We start from the raw sequence: 21,980 nt of genomic DNA, 5'->3' as shown, positions 1-21,980 counted from the left end.
AGTAAAACAAATGAACAAATACAATAAAATAGAAACAAACTCACAGATGTAGTGGACAAACTAGTGGTTAACAGAAGGGAATAGGGTGGGGGAAGGGAGCAAAATGGTAAAGACAATTTATGCAAACTACCAGGTATAAAATAAATAAGTTACAAGTTTGTAATGTATAGCACAGAGAATATAGTCAATATAATAACTTTGTATAATCTATAAAAATACTGAATTACTATTTTGTATGCCTGAAACTAATATAATATTGTGAATCAACTATACTTCAATTTTCAAAAATTCTATTTCATTAAAATTTTTATTTCTTTAAATGCTAAGGAGAATAAATGCTTTTCCTAAATATGCCACAACTCTCTGTTGTTCTTTTTTTAGGAATTGCATGTTCATGTCCCTTGCCAGTTTAGCTTTTGTATGGATTTTTTCCTTATTTATATGTAATACTTCTTTTATATTAAGAATCCTACCTGTATCATATCATTTATCAAATCATTTTAGTTTATGGAGCTTTTGCCATATAAATATTTTCAAATCAAATGCATTATCTTTTCTCTCCCTTATAGTATTTGCCTTTTCTGTCATGCTTTCCTTCCTCCAAATTATATAAATATTTATCTATATTTTATTTTACAATATGAAATCCCATGGACAGAGGAGCCCAGGAGGCTGCAGTCCATGGGGTTGCTAACAGTTGGACACGACTGAGTGACTTCACTTTCACTTTTCTCTTTCATGCATTGGAGAAGGAAATGGCAAGCCTCTCCAGTATTCTTGCCTGGAGAATCCCAGGGACAGAGCAGCCTGTTGGGCTGCCGTCTGTGGGGTCGCACAGAGTCGGACACGACTGATGCGACTTAGCAGCAGCAGCAAGCATGACATAATAAAGGCCATATTTGAAAAACTCATAACTAATGTCACACTCAATGGTGAAAGCCTGAAAGCTTTTTCTCTAAGATCAGGAATAAGACAAAGACACCCATTTTCGGGACTTCCCTGGTGGACTGGTGATTAAGAATCCACACCTGCCAATGGAGGGGACATGGGTTCCATCCCTGGTCAGGAAGATCCCACGTGCTGCAGGGCAACTAAGCCTGTGTGCCACAACTACTGAAGTCTGCGTGTCTAGGGCCCATGCTCTGCAACAAGAGAAGCCACCACAAGGAGAAGCCCACACACCACAACAAAGACCTCAGTTCAGTTCAGTCGCTCAGTAGTGTCCGACTCTTTGCGATCCCATGAATCACAGCACGCTTTTTTTAAAAAAAGACACCAATTTTCACTACTTCTGTTCAGCATAACATTAGAAGTTTTAGCCAGAGCAAGTAGGCAAGGAAAAGGAATAAAAAACATACAAACTGGAAACGAAGAAACAAAATTATCTCTATCTGACCTGACCTTAGATGTAGAAAACCCCAAAAGTCACACACACACACGCACACACACACACAATTAATAAATTCTTAAAAACTACAGGATAAAAATTAACATACAAAAATTAGCTGTGTTTCTAAACCTAACAATGAACAACCCAAAAAGGAAATTAAGAAAACAATTCCAGTTACAACATCAAAAAGAAAAATTCCTTAGGAATAAACTTAACCAAGGGGGCTAAAGACTATACACTGAAACCTGTAAAACATTACTGAAAGATTAACAAAGACATAAATAAATAGAAAAACAGCCCATGTTTATCTACTGAAAGACTTAGTCTTGTTAAAATGTCAATACTACCTGAAGAGATTGATACATTCGATGCAATCTCTATCAAAATCCAATGAAATTTTTGCAGAAAAGTTCGACCTAAAATTTATATGTAATCTCAGGGGATCCCAAATGGCCAAAAAATCTTTTTTTTAAAAAAAAGAACAAAATTATAGATCTCATACTTCTAGATTTCAAAACTTATTTAAAAACTATAGTAATCAAAATAGTGTTGTCCTGGCATACAGACAGACATATAGACCAGTGGAATAGAATAAACAGCCTAGAAATAGACTACAAATACAGCCAAATGATTTTCTGCAAGGGTCTAAGACCATTCAATATTCAAAAGACAGTCTTTTCAAGATATAGTACTGGAAAAGCTGAATATTCACATGCAAAAGAATGAAGTTGGGCCTTTACACTACGCACAGAAGTTAACTCAAAATGAATCAAATAAATATAAGAGCTAAAACTATAAAACTCTTAAAAGAAGATACAAAGGAAAAGCCTCATGACATTAACTTTGGTCGTGATTTCTTAGATAGAACACCTGAAGTGTAGGAAACAAAAGAAAAAATTGTGTGCTTCATCAAAATTTAAAACTTTTGTTCATCAAAGGACACTATCAACCTGGTAAAAAGGCAATCCATAGAAAGGGAGAAAATATTTGCAAATCATACAGCTGATAAGGGATTAGTATTCAGAATATAGAAGGACTTCCCTGGTAGCTTAGCTGGTAAAGAATCCACCTGCAATGCAGGAGACCCTGGTTCGATTCCTGGGTTGGGAAGATTCACTGGAGAAGGGATAGGCTACCCACTCCAGTATTCTTGGGCTTCCCTGGTGGCTCAGCTGGTAGAGAATCCTCCTGCAATGTGGAAGACCTGGGTTCGATCCCTGGGTTGGGAAGATCCCCTGGAGAAGGGAAAGGCTAAGGTCCGTCTGGTCAAGACTATGGTTTTTCCAGTGGTCATGTATGGATGTGAGAGTTGGATTGTGAAGAAAGCTGAGCACCAAAGAATTGATGCTTTTGAACTGTGGTGTTGGAGAAGACTCTTGAAAGTCCCTTGGACTGCAAGGAGATCCAACCAGTCCATCCTAAAGGAGACCAGTCTTGGGTGTTCATTGGAAGGACTGATACTGAGGCTGGAACTCCAATACTTTGGCCACCTGATGTGAAGAACTGACTCATTTGAAAAGACCCTGATGCTGGGAGGGATTGGGGGCAGGAGGAGAAGGGGACAACAGAGGATGAGATGGCTGGATGGCATCACCAACTCGATGCACATGAGTTTGAGTGAACTCCGAGAGTTGGTGATGGACAGGGAGGCCTGGCGTGCCTCCATGGGATTGCAAAGACTTGGACACGACTGAGTGACTGAACTGAACTGAAGTGAACCCACTCCAGTATTCTGGCTTGGAGAATTCCATGAACTGTATAGTCCATAAAGAACTATAGAAGAACAATAGCAAAACAACCTAATTTAAAAATGGGCAAAGAAGTTGAACAGACATTTCTCCAAAGAAGATATATAGATGGCTAACAAGCTCATGAAAAAATATTCATCATCACAAATCATTAAGGAAGGGAATCAAATCCACAATGAGACACCACTTCACACTAGTTAGGTGAGCCGTTTTTTAAAAGGATGAGGAGGAGAGAAGGAGAAGAAGAAAAGTAGCAAGTCTTGGCAAGGATGTGGAGAAACTTATTTCATTATTTTGCATGTAACCCACACTACTATTAAGATATAAATGTTTCAATCACCCAGAGAGATGCTTTGTGCTTCAGTCAGTCCCCAACCATTTAGTTTTGCCTGTTTTAAATATTGCTGGACATGGAATAACTCAGTATGCACCCGCCTGTGCCCTACCTTCTTTCATTCAACACAATGTTTCTGTAGTTGATTTATGTTGTTGCACATACCTGTAGTTTATTGCTTTTTATGGTTGAGTGAATTCCATTGTGTGGATGTGCCATATTTCTTTACCCATTTCCTATTGGTACATATTTAGATTGCTCCTGGTTTGGAGCTATTATGAATACAACTGCTACAAACATTCCTGTGCAGGTCTTTTTATAAACATATATTTTCATTTTCCGTGGTGAACCAATGAATTAGAGATTTAAGATCCTGATATCTGACTACAAGGAAGGGCACTCTTCCTTTGGAGAAGATCCTAGAATCCACAGCCTGAACATGCCGTGTTAGATCTCATTTCCTAAGCTGTCTCAAGAACAACGATTTAGATTGTCCTGACTCCCTAAATAATTCGGGCACTGCAGTGTTTTCCTTAAAGCTTCATTTGGTTGTCTTCCTCTGCTACTTTAAATGTGTTAATCAAATCAATACTGAGTGCTCAGCATGGTAATATCTGTTTTGTGATTCTTCTTTATTCTCTTTCTCCTTTTTTATTTCTTTTCCTTTCTATAACCAGAATAGAAGTGAGGTTTTTTTTTTCTTTACAATTCAATGATTTTTAACACAAAGTTGCACACCCATCACTGCCATCAGAACATTTCAGAACATTTAATCACCTCAGAAAGAAACTTTATACCATTTATAATTACTCTCCATTTCCACCCCTAGGTTAGGCATTCATTCATCTCCTTTCTGTCTCTATAGATCTTCCTCTTCTGGACATGGCACATAAATAGAATTATATAATATGTGCTTTATTGTGCCTGGCTTTTAACTGAGCCTAATATTTTTGAGGTTAATCCAGTTGTAACATGTATTAATATTCAGTCTTTTTTTATTGCTAAACAGTATTTTATCATATAGCTATACCACATTTTGTTTATCCAGTTCATGGGCATTTGGATTTTTTCCACTTAACAGCTATTGCAAACAATGCAGCTATGAACATCTGAGTATGTCTTTTTTCAAAACTATATTTTATTTTTTTTTATTTGCATGCCAGGTTTTCATTGCGACATGTAGAATCTTTTCAATTGCAGAATGGGAAGTCCCTGAGTATGTCTTTGTATTGACATATGTTTTCATTTCTCCTGGGTATATACTGGGTTGGCCAAGAAGTTTGGGTTTTTCCATAACAGCTTACGGGAAAACTCAAACGAACTTTTTGGCCAAGCCAATACTTAGACAGCTAATCACTGGGTGATACAGTAACTCCATGTTTAACATTTTAAGAACCTGCCATCTGTTTTTCCAAAGTGACGGAACCATTTTACATTCCTACCAGCAATAAATGAAAAGGTATATATTTAACCTCTATGAAATGACAGCATAAACAGGACAAACCAAGGAATTCTAAGAAGGATGCATCTTTTCCCCTGCATGAGAGATGGAAGGTTGGGAGTTGATTTTCTTCTGTACTACTTTCTGAATCTATTTTCTATTCCAAGTCTCCCTGGAGCTAGAGTGGGCATGCATGGGCTCAGCAATCAATGCCATGAGGTTAGAATGAACACTGACTTGCCAAGACCTCCTTCATTATGATGAAAATCCCCTCCCTGTGTGCACACACGCACGCACACACAAACACTTTTTTAAATGCTTGCTAATTTCCACTACTACAAAGAAGGAAATACTTATCTTCCTTACCTTCTCTCTCTCTCTCTCTTTTTTTTGATAGATGATGTATTTATTGCTCTCTTACTCAGAGTTCAGACTACTATAAAAGTACTTTAGCTGAAGGAAGTAACAATGCCTTCTGCATTATTATATTCAAATAGGAACACAGAGGAAAGAAGACTGGAAGCATAGTTAGTTGATCTTGAGCTGCCAATTTCATATAGCTGACAACATGAATTCTATGACATAAAATGCATTCATTATTCTATCCATTCAAGAGTAAGTTGAGGTTTAAGGCAGATTAATGGCTGTCACATGGAGCTTCTGTTTGTCAGTCTTCAGTGAACTCAAGCAAAAAACAAGGAAATTGGGAATGGGCAACCTAGGGAGTCACAGCTCCAAAAGAAAAGCAGCTTCTGGTACTGAATTTGGCAGTGGTACAAGTTACGCCAGGAAACTACATTTCAGTGTTGAAAAGTTATTCTGATATTTTGTGGTTGGGGTGGGTTGGAAACTATATTTTATTGCTTGCTTAGGAGCCAAACTTCATACCACTGACAGATTAGACTGTCAAATATTCTGGACTGAAAAATAGTATGTCGTTCACCTTGCTTCTTGTGCTGTGTGTATAGAATGAATTGAGAAAGAAAAGAAGCAACATAACTAATCTTCTAGAAAAGAAACTATGCTCAGAGACAAAAATCAGATCTAATTTTCTCTGTCTGTTCTGCTCAAGAACCACATTTTCTTTAACCACTCACTTATAGAACCTGAAGAATAAAAGGACCTATGGAATAAAAGACAGACTGGATCTTCCTCTCAGAGGGGTGGGGAAAGTCTCTTGCAGCTTGATTGATACAGAAAATAGAAGGCAGGATGAAAACAGTGAGGCTCACCAACCCATTCAATGGAGAAAAATGAGAAAGGCAGGCCCATGGGGAGCAGGCAGAAGATGAAAGGGAGACTTGCAAAACATAACATCTAGGAATGAATTTCTCCTTTCCTTAGCACCCAAGAAAATATTACGTCTAAGGAAGTATGAGATTCCTCCTGCTTGAATTCCAGAGCAGAGTGGAAAGAGATTTACATTAGATTTTAAGTTCTGGCTTTCACATCAGTAAGCATTTCCTAAACAGTGGTTGTTTTAGTTTAGGTTTCCCCAATAGCAGACTCTGAGACAAGAATTCAAATGAGGGGCTTCGCTGGTGGTCCAGTGGTTAAGACTCTTCCAATGCAGGGGGCACAGTTTCGATCCCTGGTGGGGGAACTAAGATCCCACATGCCATGCGGCATGGCCAAGAAACAAAAATAAGTAAAAAATAAAATTAAAAACAAAAGAATTCAAAAGCAAAGAGTTTCTCTGGGAAGTAAAAAAAGCTCAGAGCGAAAGGAGGCAAAAGAAGGAAAGCAGTCCCATTTTCAAGCCAGGCATCACCATGGGCAACTCCAGTGGACACATCACCTCGCTCTTACCTCATTCAAGGGATGAAAAAGCTGAGCTGTTCATCTTCACTCAGTCATGGGTTGAGAGTTGCTCTCAGAGTCATTAACCAAAGGAAGAGGCAAAAGAAAGTCCACAGGCAGAGAAATCAAGATGCTGACAGTAGGAAAGTGTTAGTCGCTCGGTCGTGTCCGACTCATCGCAACCCCATGGACTGTAACCTGCCAGGCTCCTCTGTCCATGGAATTCTCCAGGCAAGAATACTGAAGTGGCAGCCATTCCCTTCTCCAGGGGATCTTCCCAACCCAGGGATTGAACCAGGTCCCCCCACATGGCAGGCAGATTGTTTACCATCTGGGCCACCATGTAGCTTCAACAGAGGGAAGTCCAGCCTTTGTGCGGGGGCAGTGAAAGGCTGAGGGAACGTGAGTGGTGGCACCTGGGTTAGCTGCAAGTGACACGAAAGTAACCAGAGAATACATTCCCTCTTGGGGTGCAGGGACCTTGTTTGCTGTGGTTTCCTTGATCGTGTCACATTTTAGGCACTCAATAAATACCATATTAGTGAATACATGATAATAACTTGGCTTTAATCCTAGCACCATCATCTGTGGAAAACTTCTTTTTTCATAGGTAAAAACAAATCTCCTTCTATTATCAATAATAAATGACAGAACCTAACATAGAGCCTGACCCACAGGGGGAACCAAGTAAATAGAAATATTGTTATTATATGTCCATTTCCTTTTTTGGTGGCCCTCCCTCCTTTGCTTTGCTTTTCTCTCACAGAAATGAAAGGCGGCCGGAGCACTTGATAGTGCTTGAGTTTTGAAATTTGCAATGTATCTTGGCCCATACAAACGGTTTCTTCCTAAAGGTCTAATTCATTGACTTTCATATATAGGGGAAGCTGTGATAGCAATTCTTTCAAGAGAGAACCAACCCTTGTTAGTTTTGAGCCAAGACCACCACTATGGAACTATGAATGCATTTTGAAGATCGAGGCTAACTCTTTTAACATGACTGCTGCTTATACTTACTCTTGCCTGGAAAATCCCATGGATGGAGGAGCCTGGAAGGCTGCAGTCCATGGGGTCGCTGAGGGTTGGACACGACTAAGCGACTTCACTTTCACTTTCACACATTTGAGAAGGAAATGGGCAACCCACTGCAGTGTTCTTGCCTGGAGAATCCCGGGGACAGGGGAGCCTGGTGGGCTGCTGTCTATGGGGTTGCACAGAGTCGGGCACGACTGAAGCGACTTAGCAGCAGCAGCAGCAGCAGCTGCTGCTTATACTAAGGTCAGTGGTTGCCTTTTTCTGACCTGCTGTTCATCAGTAATTACTCCAAAGTGAAAATATGGAAAAAAAAAATTAAACAGTAAGAAGAAAGCATCAGGTATTTTCTGCTTTCTCATTCCCCCAAATTCACTCACTCTCCTACTCTTTTAAGGTTTTATCTCAACACTCAACATGTATATTTCTTTCAAGTATCTGTTAAGATCCCAGGTCTGAATTCCAATAGCTCATTTCCCAAATTCCATGAAACAAACCCTGAAAAATGTTAACTTCTCAGAAGACGGCACACAAGATGATAAAAGCTTAAATTATACCCGTAGAACTTTCTTCATAAAAAATTTAACCTCTCAAAGGAAAAGAGTAAGTCCATTAGTTGCAGGACTTCTATCTTTTTCTTACCTTCCAGCAAACGTGTAACTCAGGATATAATTCAATACCCAAAGTGCTAGGCACTTAGTCCAACTAACCTGAAGAATGCTTATTTCACTTAACTAGCTTGTGTTTTGAGATCTTCTTAAAATGTTGAGATCTTTAGAGTTTAGGATCTGTCTAAACCAGATCCTAAACCTGTCTAAACCAGGTTTCCAGGAGCCAAGAACAGGTGAGGGTTAAGGACACTTGGTGGATACTCCTCCGTGAAAGACCATCTGTTGTGCTACTGAGCTTATAATCAGGTCTCTTTACCAAGCTGCAGTGGCATGAACTTAAAACCTCCCAGAAAATCAGCACTCTACCAGTTTGAAACTCAAAACTGATCGTGATTCAGATGTAGGTGTTTTCATAGACCTGCCTGGGGTCAAACCGTCATCTTTCCTCCACCAGTTTTCACCCTTTGCAGCCTCTTTCCTCTCACTGTCCCTTTATGTTATGTTTTTATAGTGTTATGTTTTTATCCTCTATGTTTCTGAAAAGAACAGTGGGCTAGATGACATATTGTATTAGTTTCTCATTGCTGCTTGTAACAAAGTACCCTGGAATTGGTGGCTTCAAACAACAGAAATGTATCATCTAACAGTATAGGAGGTCCAAGCTCAGATGGGTTTTACTGGAGTAAAATAAGATTTCAGCAGTATCATGTTAGAAGCTCCAGAGGAGAGTTGCTCCCTTGCTTTTTTCCAGCTTCTCAAGGTCATCTGCATTCCTTGGCTTGTGCCCTCCATCAGTCTGACCTCTGCTTGCATCTCTCTCTCCTCTCACCTACAGCCTATGCTCCAGGACAGGAGAAGCTACCACAATGAGAAGCTGGAGCAACACAACGAAGAGTAACCCCTGCTTGCCACAACTAGAGAAAGCCTGTGCAAGGCAACCAAGACCCAGTGCAGCCAAAAATAAATAAATGGAAGGGAAAAAAGGAATTGGCACAAAAATCACCTGGAGTTTAATTAAATGCAATTGGCCCATCCCACCACAAGTAGAGACAGAATCATGGTGTGATAGACCATCTCTTCACGCCCCGCATTTAAATTCCATCCAAGGTCCTTTCTGTAACTTACAAGGTTCTCTTTGATCTGACCCCTGACTCCTTTGCATTTTGATGTCACACTACTCTCTTGCCTACTGCTGCTGCTGCTGCTGCTAATTTGCTTCAGTCGTGTCTGACTCTGCAACCCCATAGACAGCAGTTCCCAGCCCACCAGGCTCCCCCATCCCTGGGATTCTCCAGGCAAGAACACTGGAGTGGGTTGCTGTTTCCTTCTCCAATGTGTGAAAGTGAAGTCTCTCAGTCATGTCCGACTCTTTGCAATCCCATGGACTGCAGCCCACCAGGCTCCTCCACCCATGGGATTTTCCAGGCGAGAGTACTGCTCTTGCCTACTACAATACACTAAAACTATGTCCCTTCCAAAATTCATATGTTGAAACCTACTCCCTCAGTGTGATGGTATTTAGAGGTGGGTCCTTTGGGTGGTGATTAGGTCATGAGGGTAGAGCCCTCATGAATGGAATTTGTGCCCTTTTAAAGGAAACCTCAGAGAGTTCCGTTGCCCTTTCTACCATATGAGGACACAGTGGGAAGAGGCCGTCTATGGATCAGGTAGTGGGCCCTCCCCAGATACTGAGTCTGCCAGTGCCTTGATCTTGGACTTCCCAGCCTCCAGAACTGTGAGAAATAAATTTCTGTTTGTAAGTCACCCAGTCTATGACATTCTGTTACAACAGTCCAAACAGAAGAAGACACCTGCTCTACTCCCCAAATGCCTTTCTTCAGGTTTCTAAAACATTCCAAGACCTTCCTTCCTCAGCCTAACTTATAAACCTCTTTTACATCTGATTTCTTGTATCACATCCACCAGGTTTTAACTCAGAAGTCATCTTATCAGGAAACTCTTCTCTAATTACCCTATTTAAAGTAAACCCTGTTCCCCATACCTCTCTACCCAACGGACACTACCATTCTGGAATCCATCTTTTTTTTTTTTTTGGTAAAAACACTTACCAATTCTGAAATTATCACGTATAAACATGTTTCCCACTAGTCTATTTCTACTAGACTATAAGCTCTACAGGGGCAGGGAATTATCTGTTCAGGTAGAAACTATCAACAATTATCCATTTAGGCCATGATACAGAAAGTCAGTCAAGTATCATCTTTGTTATGTGAGTTGCTAACTTTAGTATCTACTACTCTCCCACCAGTCCATACTATCACATCATAAGTAAACTTTGGAAGTGTTTTGTCATTTCAAAGCACTGTCGTATAGTTTAATCCTTTGAATACTTATAACAATTCTATTAGGTGAGAATTTCCATTTTTAAAGATGAGGACACAGGTTTAGGAAAGCTATGTTACTTGCCACAGTGACACAGCCAGTTAAGACTATGGCAGAAATGAAATTTGTTTATTTTCACTCCAAGCCCTACAGTGTCTGGGATGTGTATTTTGCTATACTGGACAGCCTTGATTCAAATGAAAAGAAAAAAAATAACATAGAAGTTATAACCCTAAAGCAATACAGATATATCAAAAGGCATTTAAAAATAAAGACTTTAGTTAGATCTCATAAATCTCGAAGGTAAAATGCAGTTCAAGTTCGAGAAGGATATAATGAATAGATGTATGAATGGCTGAGGAATGAAAAAAAAGTACATGACGTAAGAGGAAGTTCAGGCTCAGGTGCCCAGGACAGAGAGTTTTTCACATTAGTCTGTGAAGTTAGAAAAGCCTCCTCTGAAGTCAGGAAGGAACTGTCACTTCCATTCTATAGATGGAGATATACAAATTCTCTTTTGCAGGGATAGTCATTAGAAGACAGGGAAAAGCAGTGCTCAGATTTAGCACAGTCTTTGCGTCACTTCATTTTGTTGATAAGGGCCCAGGATGTCAGAGCACGAGAGATGGGTGGGACGAACCAAGTGGAAGAACAGTGACTCTGCAGCTCTTTAGATCAAGATGTTCGATGTTTGGAAGTGCCTCAAGAGAGAAGTGGAAAAATCTGTCTGTGGGTTAGTTAAGATCCAGAATGTCCTTTGGGGTTTTCTTTTTCGAAGATTGATAGAAAGTCTCTCGTTATGTGTTTCCAATCACATTGTGGATTCACTAAGATGAAACTGACAAGTATTTCTTATTTTGTGTTCTTGGCATAGGAGGCAGTGCCTTGGGAAGCTACAGTTTTAAAGGAAAGCAGAGTTCTCACAGATGCAAAGAGCCATCTGGCACACCACCTCAGCAGACTACTTGAAGAAAAGTTATTTCCAACAACATTGATAGGATCACAAATTTGGCCTTTGTCTAACAACACATAACACTTTAAGCAGTTTAGATAGTTTATAAATGTTTAAATAAAAAATGCAAATTTTCCCATTTTCTCCCAGTCAGTTCAACAGACATTGAACCAAACATTACATATGTGCAAGATGTCATTAAATTGAATGTCAAATTCAACCAATTTATCTTATAAAGTAGCATGTTCTAGTAACATGTTTGCACATTGCCCTTGACATCTTTCTAACAAAGACTCTAAAGAAGATCCTTTTTAATATTCATTTGTCTTCTTCATTAATACATTTTCATTTTCATCATTGCTATGCATAGTTTAAACACTGTGGATAAGAGAAAGAAAGAAGGAAGAAAAGGAGGGAGGAAAGAAAAGGAAAGAAACGTCCTTAGCTTCCAAAAGTTAGCAGCCTAACCAGAAACACACACACAGTCTATTTGCTATGGCAGAAACTATCTTGGCAAATAGATTAACTTTATTGTGTCTCAGTTTTCTCTCTGTATAATGAGGAAGTTGAATAAGATGATTGCTGAGATTCTTTACAACTCTAACATCCTATAGGCCATTCATTCAACATTTACTGAGCAACTGTTGCATGTGAAATGGGAAGTATTTAACTAGAAGAAACAAGATGTATAGCCTGAGTAAAACTCTTTTGGCTTTAAAGTGATTACAATTTATTGGCCAAATGCAAACAACTAACTGTACTAGAGGATGGCATGAATAAAGGTGCTGGGGACACAAGAGGAAGACTTGATACAAATTCAGGACTTGATACAAATTCAGGAAGGAACAATGAAAGACCAGACAAGCTGCTTTAAGGATAGCAGAGAGATGAGGGGTATGAAGGGTATGAAGGGTAAAGGGTGTTAAAGGAAAGAGCAAGAACAGTAGGGAAGGAAACTCAGAAAACACTGGCTATTTTAAAAGATCAATAACAAGCTAATCAAGCTTGGTTCTTGGAAAAAGATGGAAAAAGTGACTTTGGGATGAACTAAATCAACCAGCCCGAGGTCCTGGAGGAACTGCCTAGCAGCCAATTTCACAATGAATTCAGAAACCAAGGCTCATAAACTCATAAGATAATTCTTATTTTAATGCAGAAGAAATGGACCTAGAGAGATTGTCTGGCTGATGGTGTGTTGAAACTGAGGATCACTAAGGAAGCTAGAAGGTGGTAGAGTGCTCAGCGTAGACAGATGGATATAGAAAAACCAGCAATGAGGAAATCTCAACATGTTCATCTGGACAATTTAAGTATGTTCCCCATGAATCATTTCCCAGCCTATGGACTGTTTCTATTTCCAAGGCTTCTCACAATGCAGTGAAGCAGTTCATTTTATCTTAAAATGGTAGGTTGATTAGGGTGTTTCAGATGATTGTCTTCAGAGAAGAAATTATGAAGAGGATTCAGGGATGAGCTCATATCACTGAGGCTAGAAAAATCCAATGAAAGAATCCATTTTAATATGAGTAGTGTCAGACACCAGGAAGCCAGGGGACATGTGTTTGAGGTTATCCTCTGATGTTACCTAGCAAACACACTCCCTTATACATCACGAATGGAAAGATGGGGCTGAGCTGGGATAGTGAGCCAAGCCTTGGTAGGGGAAGGCTGCGACTTAGATTGAGAGGAAGAGAATGATGGTGGTATAGGTGGTAGACGCAGTTTCAGAGAGGGAGGGGTAATGGTGTGGAAGATGGAACCAACAGCCAGTTGATATCAGGAAGTCTGTGTCATAGTCCACCCTGGCCCTGGCACAGTGAGCTCGCGAACCCAGGAGGGAGGTGGCAGGTATGGAGGTTGTGTACGGACCCAGTAGCATGGGCACCACCACCACCAAGGCTGATTTAGCTATCAATGCTGCCAAAGGTTCAACTGGCCAGCAAACAGAGACAAATGCTGAACTTACCTGTTTCAACATCCCTCATAGAAACCAATTACCTACTTGGTGGCAAGTTGATGACATTGGACCTTTTTACTCTGGAAGGGGCAGCTGTTCCTCTGGACTGGAACTGACACATATTCTAACCATAAGCCTTCAGTCAACGTTGATATTTGGGGGCTTACAAGTGTTTGATCTCCTCAATAGGATCCTACAAAACAACTCCTCTGATCAAGGGGGTTGGCAATGGGAATATGTTGATGGGATCCCCCAGTTCTGTCACTCATGAGAGCTGCTGGCCTGGTAGAGTAACAGGGCCATTTCTTGAAGTTCTAGCTGTGGCTGGCACATAAGAGAGTCCAGTCAGACCAAAGATACCTCTCAGGGGTAGGAATCAGGAACGTGTGCTCCTCATATCAGTGACATAAGAGTCAATGGCTGACCTTCAATCCTGAGGCCCAGGACTTTTTTTAACACACATGAAAAAAAAATGCCTTTCCTTTATTTTTTTTTCTTTTTTTTCCTTTATTTGTTTTCTACAAGTGACATCAGAGGCTAAAAACAGAGGACCCGGATAACAGGTGTTGAGCACCAAGACTCCTGCCTGTGGTAGCTTCTTAGATACTCTGTCCTCCAGCCCAGCCCTTTGAGGTATCCAATTTTTTTGAACAAGTGGAATCATTTCCAACAACAGGGCCATTCAGAAACACTTCATTTATCCACAAGCTCTTCTGAGAGGATCTCTGCTCGACTGCTTCAAGGAGCTCTCTGCTGGTGACAGCTTTTCTGTGTTTGTCGAAGGATAGTCTAGCGGCCTTCAGGTTAATCTGTTTCAGGGGCTCCCCAGGTGGTGCTAGTGGTAAAGAACCTGCCTTCCAATGCAGGAGATGTGAGAGAGCAGTTTCGATCGCTGGGTTGGGAAGAACCCCTGAAGCAGGGCATGGAAACCCACTCCAGTATTCTTGCCTAGAGAATCCAATGGACAGAGGAGCCTGGCAGGCTACAGTCTGTAGGGTCACACAGAGTCAGACACGACTGAAGTGACTTGGCACACACACAGTTTCAGTTATCAATCTTCCAGAGGACCCAAGGATCCATTGAAGTCAGGGTGTGTTTCCTTTAGGATTTCCATAACTAAAATAAGCTTCCTTTCCCCTCCTTTTCTTTCCCAAGGCTGAACTGGTCTGCTCATACTTCCTTTTGGTTGGGATACATGTTTTCGTCTTCTTAGACAATCTTAGGCCATGTAAGCACATGAAGCACATGTGGAGGTTTTAATCCTTTGTAGTACAGTCCATACCCCACTCAGGCACTCTTGCCTAGAAAATCCCATGGACAGAGGATCCTGGTGAGCTGCAGTCCATGGGGTCGCTAGGAGTCGGACACGACTGAGCAACTTCACTTTCACTTTTCACTTTCATCCATTGGAGAAGGAAATGGCACCCCACTCCAGTGTTTTTGCCTGGAGAATCCCAGGGACGGGGGAGCCTGGTGGGCTGCAGTCCATGGGGTCGCTAGGAGTCGGACACGACTGAGCAACTTCACTTTCACTTTTCACTTTCATCCATTGGAGAAGGAAACGGCAACCCACTCCAGTGTTCTTGCCTGGAGAATCCCAGGGACGGGGGAGCCTGGTGGGCTGCCGCCTATGGGGTTGCACAGAGTCGGACACGACTGAAGAGACTCAGCAGCAGCAGCACAGTCCATGGGGTTGCAAAGAGTCAGAAACCACTGAACACTTGTCAGCAGCAGGACCAGTGCACACAAAAACATCTCTCTCTCTAGGTGAAGACACCTAACAACACTTCCTAAGAAATGTCAAGTGACCCCTCCTTTTAGGGTTCTGAAACTGCTTACAGGAGTTCCTACACCTATTTTGTGCTTACTTGCTCAGTCATGACCGACTCTTTGTGATCCCATGGACTGCAGCCCACCAGGTTCCTCTGTCCATGGGGATTCCCCAAGCAAGAACACTGGAGTGGGTTACCATGCCCTCCTTCAGGGATCTTCCCAACCCAGGGATTGAACCTGGGTCTCCCGCGTTGTGGGCAAATTCTTTACCATCTGAGCCACCAGGGAAGCCCAAGAGTATTGGAGTAAGCAGCCTATCCCTTCTCCAAAGGAACTTCCTGACCCAGGAATCGAATCAGGGGGATTCTTTATCAGCTGAGCTACCAGGGAAGCCCATACCTATTTTCAGGGGACTTTATATGACTGACATTATATATAAAATTTGATTATTTATTTTTGGCTCTACTGGGTCTTCATTGCTATGTGGGCTTTTCTCTAGTTGTGGTGAGTGGAGGCTACTCATTGCAGTGGCTTCTCTTGTTGCGAAGCACATGTGCTTTAGTAGTCGTGACATATTGGCGCAATAGCTGCGGCACATGGGCTTAGTAGCTCCACGCATGTGGGACCTTCCTGGCTCAGGGACGGAACCCGTGTCTCCTGCAACAGCAAGTGGATTCCTTAACACTAAGCCACCAAGGAAGCTCCAGGACTAAGATTTTTTGTTTTCCTCTAATACATTTTAAAACATATACAATAAAGAGATTAATCCCATATTTTACCCAGATCATAGGTCTAGAATCTAGACAGAGCCAGATATTAATATTTGGTATCCATGGTGACTGAAGAGCAGAGGACCCTGGAGAATCAGGATGTCTGGATTCAAATTCCAACTCTAGCACTTTCTACCAGTCATGAGAGCTCAGAAAGCTGCTCAAATTCTGTTTCTCAGTCCTCATGTGTAAAACTAGCTTCATAATATCACCTGCCTCATGCAGTTGTGAAAATTAAATGAATTAACATGTGGATCTCTTGGAATAGATCTTGGCACCGAGTGGGCGCTCAGTAAGTACAAGCATTTACTGGTTGTGGTTGTTTATTGTTGTCTGGTTGTTACTTGACATGCTGAATCCTAGGGGCAGGTGCTTCCCCACAGCAGGTGGAACCGTTCTCAGCCACAATACAGCGTGAGTCATAATAAAATCATGCTGCCAACTTCCTGAACTATTGAATTACTTGAGCTTCTACATACAATCCTTTTTTTTTTCTTTAAAGCTACCCTTTCTTTTTGAAGTTCACAGATTACAGAGGCTCTTTCCTCAACTCCACCTTTCCTTTTCAAGGACATTAAATCCCAAAGAAAGCAATTTGGAAATGACTTCTTTTATTGCCACCCTTTTGTAGCTCCTCTTCCCCCATTCATCCTTCCATCTCATTTGTACCTAAAGAAAAATGATACTTCATTCATTATATTGTCATACTGTGCAGCTTATAATTATACAAGTGTACGTGTCTTTCACATCAAAGATTTAACGTGTACTATCCCTTCCCTTGATTTCCTTGCTCAAGTTTGATCCCTATGTTGGGAAGATCCCCTGGAGGAGGGCATGGCAACCCACTCTAGTATTCTTGCCTGGAGAACTTCACGGACAAAGGAGCCTGGCCAGCTATAGTGCACAGGGTCACCAAGAATCAGACACGACTGAGCGACTGAACAACAATGGGAAATTGATGCACATTCCATCTCCAGAGATCAGCCTAGTATCCTCACCTCATGGGACTCTGCCTCCCTGCTCACACTGCTCCCTGCTCTGTTCTGTCTTTGATTAGTCATTCAGTAAAAGTTATCGAATACCTACTCTGTGCCAGGCACGTCTTGGAAATGCAAGATGAATAAGACATAGCCTTTTCATTTACTCAACAAATATTTGTGTACCCAGGCTCTGAGTCAGATGTGGTAGAGATGGAAGAAAAAAAAAAAAGTCCCAGGCTTTTAAACGTCTGCTGCTGCTGCTGCTGCTAAGTCACTTCAGTCGTGTCCGACTCTGTGCGACCCCATAGACAGGAGCCCACTGTCCCTGGGATTCTTCAGGCAAGAACACTGGAGTGGGTTGCCATTTCCTTCTCCAATGCATGAAAGTGAAAAGTGAAAGTGAAGTTGCTCAGTCGTGCCCAACTCTTCGCGACCCCATGGACTGCAGCCTACCAGGCTCCTCCATCCATGGGATTTTCCAGGCAAGAGTACTGGAGCGGGGTGCCATTGCCTTCTCCGTTAAACTTCTGAGAAGTCAACATAAATTTTTTAAAAGTGTGACTTGTTGTAATAAATGTATGGTACAGGAGGACAGAAGAGAGACCATCTAACCCAGCTTAATGAAGTCAGGAAAACTTGAGAGAGAGGAAAAAATGAAGCTTGGATGAATATGAGTTTGCCAGACAGACAGAATAAAGAGAGAGATTCAACAGCTTGGAAGGAATGTGGCACTTGAAATCTGGCTAGTGTATATGAGAAACAGAATTTAAAATTGCATTTCATTTTAGATGTGTGTGTTCAGTCATGTCCGATTCTTTGCTACCCCATAGACTGCAGCCCGTCAGACTCTTCTGTCTGTGGGATTTCCCAGTCAAGAATACTGGAGTGGGTTGCCATTTCTTGCTCCAAAGGTTCTTCATGACCCAGCAATCTAACTTACATCTCCTGTGTCTCCTGCATTGGCAAGCAGAGCCTTTACCACTGGGCCACCTGGGAAGCCCCATTTCATTTTAGTTCCTCTTAATTAAACTGGAAATAGCCACATGTGGCTCTTGGCTACCATGCTGGACAGAGTGGATCGCACCAGACTATACCCCTGAAAAGGAAGGAGACTGTCTTCTCTTTATTCTTTTTCCACTTCTTACTGACTGGAAAGCAGATGCTGTGGCAAGTCACCTCAGACCAGCAGATGGGACATCACCCCAGGGATGGAAGTAAGACAGTAGAAAGGACCGTCTTTCAGTTTAGCTTAAGCTCACATTTTCATGTGAAAGAGACATCAATTTCTGTATTGCTTAAGCTATTGTTATTTTGGATCTTTATACAGCAAATTTGTATCCTAACACAATGTCTCTTACAATAATGAAAAGCAATAGTCATAATCTTGCTAAGATTTTTTTTGAGATTTTCCTGTGTACGAGCCCCTGTGCTAACTGTTCTAAGTGCCTGCATCCCATTTACACATAATGATAAGGGAGATAATTGTTTATTCCCATTCTGCAGATAAAATGAAGCCTTACCAAAATGGCTCATCAGTGGTAGGATTAGATCTAACAGCAAACCATATTCTAGGGAACAGATACGTAATATCTTTTCTTTTTTAAGGTTCAAGTCAGCTTTTATCAGCTTGACCTTTATTTCCTCTTCCTTTAAAACTTATTTATTTGTTTGTTTGTTTGGCTGAGCCAGGTCATAGCACACAGGATCTTCAAACTTCGTTGAGGCATGTGGGATCTAGTATCCTGACCAGGGATAGAACTTGGGCCCCCTGCATTGCGAGCGCTGAGTTTGAGCCACTGGACCATCGGGGCAGTCCCATACATAATACCTTATCATTAAAGATCAGGAAAATTGACTGTAAATCAGAGTTTTAAAATGCAGAGATGACATCTATGTCTGTGGCAGACATTCTCAGCCACCCAGCACCTGTTACCTCCCTCTTCCTGAAAACAGAACCTCAATCTGTTCAACTAGTGGGTGGAGATTCTTTGACATCAGGAAGAGTAGGTTTCCACAGCAGAACCCAGGAGATAAATTCTGATTGGTCTAAACTAGTAATAGTAGTTTCATTCTCCTTGGCCAGTAATTGGTCTAAGGATCAATGAGATGTAAACACAAGTTTGATAGGGAGGGTGACCCTTTCCAAACAAAAAGCCACAAGTCTGCCCAGAATGAAGATGCAGTGATGGAAGTGTGGCATCCATCTTGCAACTTTAATGATAAAAGCCAGCACTGAAGAAGGCAGAGTGGAAAGCTAAGTGAAGTTCTTGATGACATTATTGAGCTTCTCCTTGTCTGGACAACCTAACTCCAGACTTCTTATAAGACGACAAAAACGAATCCCAATTTACTTAAGTCACTATCAATCGGGTTTCCAGTTACTTACAGCTGTAAGCCTTCCTGATACACATATATGTACACCTATCTTTTGTTTTCTTAGGAAAGACAAGGAAAAGTCACACAGCTTACAGTGCTATTTTGCACACTCTCGGCTAACTGCTGGAAGCCAATTCCACTGGCTCACCCACAGTAAGAATTGTTTTGCTGCTGTTGCTTAGTTGATCAGTCGTGTCTGACTCTTTTGTCACCCCATGGACTGCAGCCTGCCAGGCTCCTCTGTCCATGGCATTTACCCGGCAAGAATACTGGAGTGGGTTGCCATTTCCTTCTCCTTTTCCTGACCTAGGGATCGAACCCACGGTCCAGATTCTTTACCACTGAGGAACTAGGGAAGCAAAAATCATTTCAGTCTCTCTCAAAACACCTGTTTTGGTGAGATAGGAAAACAGATCTTAATAGGTAACAGAGTTCAGGCAAAATGCATATTTATCTCTTTCCCACCCTTAAACTAAAAAGAAATTTCCCCTCAATTAGAAATATTTATTCTGTAATGCTTTGATATGTAAAGCACTTATGTTCTGTTGTTTTAGACTCTTAATATTCTGAAATTGTAAAATAAATTTGTTATCTTTCTTTTTTAATTTATGTTTTAATTGAAGGAAATGTTTGGCAGAAACCAATAAAATTCTGTAAAGCATCCTCTGTAAACTTTCTTAATCTCTGTAGCTTTAGAGAAAAGCAGAAGCACTAAACTTAATGCATTAAGAGGATTCATTCAATGGGTATACCTTGCCACACCAAACAGAAACGAAGAATTGAGGCATGTTACAGAATGACTGAAGTTTAAAAATGGGCTTAAATCACAGATAAATACAAGAGGCAGAAATACTGTTTTGCTCTTGAATTATACCAAAAGCTGATTTTATTCTATAATTCTAAGTGTGCAAGAAAAATAAACAATTTTTATGCAATCAATTATCCAGAATTTCAAACAAATTCTAAAATCTTTTGGAATGCTAGATATAACACTTTTAGCTGAAAGGAGAAAGAGCAGCTATATCTCTAGCCATATGTTAAATTTGTTGTTGTTGTCCAGTTGCTCAGTTGTATCCGACTCTATGACTCTATGGACTGCAGCGTGCTAGGCTTCCCTGTCCTTCACTATCTCCTGGAGTTTGCTGTGTTACGTGTTAAATAAAGATGCACATATACAAATATATACCATGCTACCACCTTAACTACGGGGTTAATCTTTAATCTGATTCACAACTGAAAAGATCATGTGGCAGCTGGTTTTACACTATTTCATTCACCAAAAGAGATTATCCATTAGACAAGCACATTTTCCCCTGGAATTTCACAGAATAAAGGCGCCAGACACATTTTTCTTTAAACACCAAGCTATGCAAAATATTTCCAGATATAATCAGAAGGGTATGAAACAGCAAATTAAGCGTCAGACAATCTTCAGCATTATCTGTATTTTTGAGAGATCTGACAAGTTGAAAAAGCAGTTTGATTAAGGAAAAAAATATTGGAAAAGGCAACATACCTTAGAGATGATTAATGGTTCCCCATGCTCCAAACCACCTTTCAGAGTAAAACCCCAGGGAGCTCCTCCCTGCAGGAACGCTTCCAGATAAATGTACTGTCCCCTGGAGGTCCTGTTAGGGGTTACTGTGGCACTGGTCTCATCGAAGTTCTCCGTAGTCCTCATCATGGCAAACACATGATGCCTCGAGTTAAATTTTAAACGCCTGAAGCAGTTTCAGGAGAATGGTGTTTAGCATTATGCCATCCTTCGCAATCCACGCTGGCCAAAAAAGACGTTTTCAGAAACTAATTCTTTCGGATGTAAAAGGTTCTTGTGAGCTTAACTCCAAGATGCTGAGCCAGGAGGATTTTTCACTTCAACGTTTCTGAATGCAACTCTCCTCCTGGAATTCCCAGTTCTCACTAAAGCCCCGGAGGGGTGTATATCTCTCCACCCCGTTAAAAAAAAAACAGAAACAAACTTCTTTCACTGTCACTCTCCAGACTGCCTCTATTTCACACACACCCACGCCAAATTTTTTCCAGTAGATTATACAGAGAAACTTAAAGTCCTCTTACAATATAGTAAGAAAATTGCAAAAACTCAACTGCATACCTCAATTTTGATTGATTATCAACCCTTTCTTCCTCTCTGAGTGAAATTTACCATTACAATAGCCTCCCATCTTCCCAGAAGTAGCTTTAAAAGAAGCTACTATGCTTCTGCTAGCTTCAGAAGTTTCTAACTTGTTCCAAACAGATAAGCTGTGCTGAAACTTATTTGTCTATGTTTTTCAGCAATAAGTTCAATCTGTTTCTTGAAAACAAAAAAGTTTTTCCAGGATGTAGAGAAAAATGGGAAAAAGCATGGTAAATTAACCTTCTCTGGAAAAAATATCCAGGCGGCAGCTCAGTCCTTTTTTTGGTATTTTCAGTGATGAGCAGCCACTACTGCAGCCAAGGCTGTACTTGCCTT

The 21,980-nt window shown here is 41.0% G+C and overlaps 1 protein-coding gene across 1 annotated transcript in view; it reads right to left on the bottom strand.

Annotated features, from left to right (window-relative positions):
- SHROOM3 (shroom family member 3) overlaps window positions 1-21,191 on the bottom strand; it is a 336,904-nt gene extending 315,713 nt beyond the window's left edge. Inside the window, exon 1 of the mRNA XM_068975138.1 lies at window positions 21,024-21,191. Within this exon, the coding sequence (XP_068831239.1) occupies window positions 21,024-21,191 (168 nt within the window). The remainder of the gene's footprint in view (window positions 1-21,023) is intronic.
- Between the last annotated feature and the right edge of the window lie 789 nt (window positions 21,192-21,980).

The sequence above is a fragment of the Capricornis sumatraensis genome, chromosome 7, assembly GCF_032405125.1.
Source record: "Capricornis sumatraensis isolate serow.1 chromosome 7, serow.2, whole genome shotgun sequence".
NCBI classification, from domain to species: domain Eukaryota; kingdom Metazoa; phylum Chordata; class Mammalia; order Artiodactyla; family Bovidae; genus Capricornis; species Capricornis sumatraensis.
Note: the sequence above shows the minus strand (reverse complement) of the source record. Positions and strands in the feature narration are given on the sequence as shown.